This window comes from Poecilia latipinna, unplaced genomic scaffold (assembly GCF_001443285.1).
Source record: "Poecilia latipinna isolate Pla-1442-1.1 unplaced genomic scaffold, P_latipinna-1.0 Scaffold96, whole genome shotgun sequence".
In the NCBI taxonomy this organism is placed as follows: Eukaryota; Metazoa; Chordata; class Actinopteri; order Cyprinodontiformes; family Poeciliidae; genus Poecilia; species Poecilia latipinna.
Window position 1 is genome coordinate 505,956 of NW_015112712.1, and position 6,691 is coordinate 512,646.

At 42.6% G+C, this 6,691-nt stretch overlaps 1 protein-coding gene across 2 annotated transcripts; it reads left to right on the forward strand.

Moving 5' to 3' along the window:
• On the forward strand, positions 1-6,691 carry tfap4 (transcription factor AP-4 (activating enhancer binding protein 4)). 2 transcript variants are annotated; one of them, XM_015025883.1, is made up of 7 exons: positions 1-448; positions 3,210-3,375; positions 4,071-4,175; positions 4,274-4,444; positions 4,530-4,673; positions 6,002-6,169; positions 6,328-6,691. In XM_015025883.1, the coding sequence occupies exons 1-7, from the start codon at positions 360-362 to the stop codon at positions 6,478-6,480; spliced, it is 996 nt and encodes a 331-aa protein (XP_014881369.1). In that variant the 5' UTR covers positions 1-359; the 3' UTR covers positions 6,481-6,691. The 2 variants fall into 2 exon arrangements, with proteins under 2 accessions (XP_014881369.1, XP_014881375.1); XM_015025889.1 differs by having other exon boundaries at positions 2-448; positions 4,071-4,169.

Genomic DNA, 6,691 nt, shown 5'->3' on the forward strand with positions numbered 1-6,691 from the left:
TCCCGCCTTGAAAGCAATCCGATCAGCTGCACACACACCAACACACACTCACACAGAGAGAGACACGGTCATGCAGAGGGAGAAAGCAAAGGGGAGGGAGAAGGAGAGGTAGAGCGCCACACACAACGAGGGAACCCCATCAGCTGGAAGTCGAGTAACATTACAACTCTCGGTAGCCTCAAAAAGAACTACAATACACGGACGAGGGATTCGGATTTACTTTGAGGATTTAACCCGCCTCGGATCACGGGATTTTTGTCATCTGTTTCCCTTTAAAATAAAGGAGACTGCCGTTTTGTTTTTCATTTTATTTTATTTTATTATTTTGGAGAGGGGGGCCAAACTGGCGAGAGGCGAGCATGGAGTATTTCATGGTTTCAGCTCAGAAGGTGCCCCCGCTGCAACATTTCAGGAAAACGGAGAAAGAAGTGATTGGTGGTCTCTGTAGGTGTGTATATAAATCACATGTGCTCCATTCAGCATGATTATAACTGTAAGAACTGTCCACGCACTGAGGCAACATGTTTGATCTGATCTGTTATTGTGTACACGACCCGCTTACGGGGGAACTGCGGGCACTAATTAACACCAAACACCGGCGTTACACTGCAAATGAGCGGCTAGGTGTCTCATGCTGCCAGTGCAATATCTCCTGTTTTGTATTTTGCTCATTTAGTATAGAAATTCACGTATTTTGTGTCTAACAAACATAAACCACGTGGTTCCGTGCACACCACGCTGCTACTCCGCTCCAGAGCACATCCCACATCTATTTATCCTCAAATAATCTCTTATATAGGCGCTGTAATTTGCATACGACAATGAAATGTTTTGCTACCGATTACTGTGGTCCTTTAAAGGGCCAGTTTTCGCTCCACACACTACTGGAAGGAGCTGGTTTGCTGAAAGGGAGCCGAAGTTATTGTGGGTAGTGCGGCCATGCTTGTGGCTTGAGCTAAAAGTGATGAAGGGGGGGTCTGGTGTTAGTCTCGCGTTGTATGTTCTTCTAACCGTTTTCTGTTGATGTAAAATATGAACAGCTGTCTTCATATTTGCCTTTATTTTGAGTTGCGATAAAATATATTTTGAGTTGCGATAAAATAATTGGGGTTTCTGTGCGGCTTGCTGGCGCTATCGAGCCACCTCCACTGCGTCTTTTCATCCCGCACCTCTGCCATGCTGCCTGCCGCATTGTTGTAATGGCGGAGGACATGAAAAGTCTGCTCCGAGCACCGAGGTGCTGTCGGGCTCTGTGGTGACGACTGGCTCTTCTTTCAGCGGTTACAATTATTTTTAATACATTTCAAATAACGGGATATTTGGTGTTCGAGGGGAGGCAGGAATATTAAAAGTTGAGTTATTAATAAGGGGGTGTGTATGTCACGGAAGGCCCGTCGATACGTCCGCAGCCCTGCTAGTTGAAGGAGGCGGAGGAATCTTGTGCTGCTTGCTGCTGCGACTGCTGCTGGTGGCGCAAGGGTACTCTGGGAAATGTAGTCTTATTTCTGTTTGTCCCAAATCATCCAACAGTCAGATGCTGTTTGATTAACAAGGATAAAATAAACAAGATAGCATAATAAATGTTATGCTGATATAAAAATAAACATATTTTAGTCTCATAAGCCTATTTATGTTTATGATTGAGATTTTCAAATATGTGGTCTATTTTTCAATGCCAGACTTGGAGCTCTTTTGTCTTCGCATTTTGTTGTGAATTGTCAATTGTTTATCATTGTTGTAAGAATACAAAATATAGCCCAAAACCTTTCAGTTTTTCCCCAAGACAATTAGGAAGAAAATGTACATTTATTAATTTAGGGGAATGCACTGAGACTTTGTATCTGAACACCAGTTTCTCTAAAGAACCATGTGATGACCAGCTGATAAAGATTTATTGTCTGAATAGCTTTAAACCACAATATAATTAAATACAGATGAGTCTGTTTACTTGTGCTTGTCCTTTTCTGCATTGGGTTCTAGCGATGCATCGATCAGTCACCCAGAGATCTGAATCAGCTGGTTTTCCCTTTACTGATTCTGATTATTGATCCATAGGACAAACAAGGAAAATATATATTTTTTTATATTTTTGTCCTAGTCCTGCCAACTCACATTCATTTTGTACAGAATGTACGTTTCGCATTGTATTTTTTAGGTTTAAAACATGGTAAAGGCTAAGGAGATACTATTTCCTACATGATTGTTTTTTTTTTTTTATGTAAGATTGATATTTTTCAGAAAAGGCCTGATTGATGCAGTATTACGTGTGCAATGCAAGATAGACTGACTGCGCCACCAGGTTAAGATGACCCTGGCTCTGCAAATGAAAGAATAACTGAACAGTAAAATGAATGGGAGTCATAGAATATTGTATCTCTGGACTGGCGTAAGATTTTTAATTTCTAAATCTACCACTCATCTGTTTGCAGTCTATTATTTATTACATCAACAAGTCAGTCATTACAGCCTTATTTGCGTACTTTGTCTTGCTTCCCTTTAAAAAAAAAACACTTTAATACAGCCTGGTAATATTCTACTGTTTAGGGAAGGCAAAAGCCCGGTTGTATTGGCAGTGCTGCAGTGATGCTTTGTGTCTGTGTGTATCTCCACACTTAACACACACAACGCGCATGCACTTTTTTTTTTTTTTTCCCTCATCTGTGTCTGCACAACAGTTCCCAGTGTTTGCACTGAGGCAGCTGAGTCAGTACAGATAAGAGCCTGGCAGGAGATACAGAGGTGGAAGCAGAGGATGTTGCAGGAAGCGCTCTTAGAATTTCCCCTGAATTAAATCCCAGCACCTGGCTTACGAAGGCTCATTTCGACTATTTTAAAGTATGAACCTATTAAGGTTGTAGTGGTTAGAGGCAAACACTGCTTGTGTGCCACTTGCAGAACCAAATATCGGTTTAATTTTTGTTCAAGTAATTAATTACTGCTTTTAATGCAAGGCTGCACAATCTACAATGCATTTCAAATGGAAATACTTTTTTACACTAGTCATGCCATTGGCAGGAAAAAATAAGGTAACAAAATTAACAAAACTGCAACTAATAAATGCTTCATAATAAATGTGTAGTTGCCGTATGCGTCAAATGTTTCTGCTGAAGTTAAGCGGATCCTGACTCCCAGCTGAAGGCTTCCTCTGTGCTCCAAATTTATTATCAACTAACGGATTTGCTTCCCTCCTTGTTTTGTTTCCCCCTCAGCCTGGCCAACATTCCTCTGACCCCAGAAACAGCCCGGGACCAAGAGAGGCGAATTCGCAGGGAGATTGCCAACAGCAACGAGCGTCGGCGTATGCAGAGCATCAATGCTGGATTCCAGTCACTTAAAACACTCATCCCACACAGCGATGGGGAGAAGCTCAGCAAGGTGGGTCACAAACTGTGGGCTTGAATTAGATCAGGCGATGAGCTTGATCCAACGTGCTTTGAAGCAGAAGCATTTATTCTGCTTCAGCTTTTTCAGATTTTGGATGCTAGACCAACACATGGAGGTCTGTCTTAATTGTAGAATGGAAAGAAAACGATTCTTGCTTGTAGAACAATTTTTTTTTTTCTAACAAAAATCTCTTGTGCTTTTCTTAGTTAGTTCCTTTTACTCTGTCACCACTAAATACAATCTAGTGCAGTCAAACGCCTTTAAAAGTTAATAAATGCACTTAACAGCAGACATGTAATAAGAAACTTCTCTGTCGGTAAATTCAATTTCTGGCTTTACATACAAGACGCTACTTATAGCGGAAAAACTTTGCTTTAAAGATCAGCCTGAATACCCCAACATGGTGTTGGCCGTATTATGTTGTGGGAATCTTTTTCTTGAGCAACGACAAGTGAGACTTGAGGTTAAGGGAAAGTTCGCCTTCCAGCAGGAAAAGCCCACAACCGGAGATATGATGTAATGGCTAAGACTTAAAAATCTAATCGAGATTTAAGTCTTGGCCACAAATCTAATTTGTGGCAAAACTTGAAAGTGGCATCGTGAAAAAGGAATATCGGTACTTTTGAAGTGGCTGTTGCTGTACGGGTCTGAACTCGCTGTTACAACCTCACTTTGATGTTCTTCAGGCTGCAATCTTGCAACAGACGGCAGAGTACATCTTCACTTTGGAGCAGGAGAAGACGCGGCTATTGCAGCAAAACAGCCAGCTGAAGCGGATCATTCAGGTACAGGTACAGCAAACTGCATAAATATTCCCGTACGTTTCTTCGGTTTTAGCAGTCATCTGAACCAGACAGCTCAACCTGTGTTTGTTTTCCGTTTCTCCCAGGAGTTAAGCGGCTCGTCCCCGAAGAGGAGACGGGCGGAGGAGAAAGATGAAGGGATCGGATCTCCAGACATCCTGGAGGAGGAGAAGACTGAGGATCTGAGGAGGGAGATGATTGAGCTGAGGCAGCAGCTGGAAAAGGAGCGCACAGTCAGGATGATGCTGGAGGATCAGGTGACGGTCGGGTGGGAATGAACACACAGCTGTTTTAAGTGCGCGACTGACGCACCTTTCTCCCGAATTGTGTCCCGCCTGGCAGATGCGCTCCCTGGACGCTCAGCTGTACCCAGAGAAGCTGAAGGCGATCGCCCAGCAGGTCCAGGAACAACAAGTCCAGACGCAGAGTCTTGTTCGCCTGCAGAAGCAGCTAGAGAGGGACCTCACTCCAGCACACAGCCCTCAGGTTCAACACCAACGTTTTATAAAAAAAAATAAATAAATAAATTCAGCTTGTTTTATGACTAAATTTAGCTTTTAGGAGGTGCTTTACTTTATCATCACAAAATATTTCTTCAATATGTGTCAGCATCTTTGTTGTGATAAAAGACTCGGAATAATTTTGACTGTCGCATATGAAGAAGCGCTGCAAAAGAAATTTTCCCCCCTTGAACTTTCTCACATGTTTAGGATATGCACGCAATATTTTGCGGTGCAATTGTGGTGACGCTAAAAATTATGATTAACAAACGTTTTGCATTACTGTGAATGCATGACACAGCGTTTGTAACCTCACACACAAATACTGTTCTAGAAAAATATTCTCAGTAGAATTGGTAGAATTAGAAGTGTGATTTATGTCACTAAGATGCACACAGTATCTGTATTTAGTCATGTCTTCCATTTCACTGATATTTATTGATGTCAAATAAATTTTAACATCAATTTGTTTAACTAAAATAGTACAAATAACATGTCCGCTAGTACTGTCAGTTTTGTTTTTTAACATCATGCCTGTCATAAAACAGTTTTCCACAATAAATTGTACAATAAATGCCGACTCCTGATTTGATGTCATAGACAAGTACAAATGATTCTGCATAGTGTAGAGTGCATTTGTATTTATTTAGCCCCTCATGGAACCATCATTTGCTGTAGTTACAGCTGCAAATTTTGGCGGGTATGACTGGTTCAGTATTTCATATCCAGTGATTAAGATTTTTGCGCTTCCAACTTTTCAGATTGAATAGATTAAGTTTTCAAGTCTCACCAATATGAAAAATGATCAACATCGATTGATATGAAATGCTTTTATTGAGATAAATGTTTCATATCATCCAGCCCTAACCTTGGCCATATGAGCGTATAGGTATTAATCTACATTAATGCATTGTTGCTCTGGCTGGATGTGTAGAGTCGTTGTCCTGCTGGAAGGTGTCTCTGGTCTCTTCTCAACAATCTTCCTGACCTATAAGTTGTGTTTCCTCTTCCTTTTGTTCTCTAACAAACCACTGGGGGATTCACCGAACAGCTATATTTACACTGGGATTAAATTACACAGGTTTTACTTGCTGGGTGACTTTTGAAGGCAGTTGATTGCCTGGATTTTATTTCGGGCCAGCAGCATCAAGGGGGATAAACACAAAAATTCACCTCGTAGTTTGTCGATTTCCATTGCCTTGTGTGATAGAAACGATGTTTGATTCAATTATTTGTTAGGGACCTCAGGAATATTTTTTTGTATACTACGTTGTTTGGGATCATTAGAGTGATGTGTAAATATCGTTCTTTCAGGTGTTGGCTCCTGCTACCCCGCCCGCACCCACACACCATGCCACGGTCATCGTTCCTGCGCCCGCACAAACTCCCCAGCCCCATCATGTCACCGTGGTAACCATGGGCCCAACATCGGTTATTAATTCCGTGTCCACATCTCGGCAGAACCTGGACACCATTGTTCAGGTAAGCCTCCCTTAAAACTCAAATTATCTTTCCTTCGCATGACTCCTGCTGTCTTTTTAAAAAATATATATATATATTTTCTCCCTCACCACATCCGACCACTAGAGGGCGCCTTAGTCTCTGACATGCCTCCTCTATTCTTCCCCGTTTACCTCCAGGCAATCCAGCACATTGAGGGCACCCAGGGGAAGGGTTTCGAGGAGGAGCAGAGGAGGGCGGTCATCGTCAGCTCGGGGCGCATCCTCTCCGACGCTGCGGGCTCGGACACGGCCTCCAACAGCGACGGACCCGACGACTGCTCGCTGCCTTGAGCTCGCCTGCCTGAAGGCTCGTGTACCCTACACCTTCATACACGCACACACTCACACACAGAAGGGCCCCAAAGAAGACCAGGGCTATGGGAGACTACAAACTCACAGCACTCTTGTTCTGTGGACCTAAACCAGGCTGGTAGTCGGATTATAGCACTCGTTTTGACGTACTTCCCCCGAACCCCCATCTTCTTCTCTTCATCAGATTTGA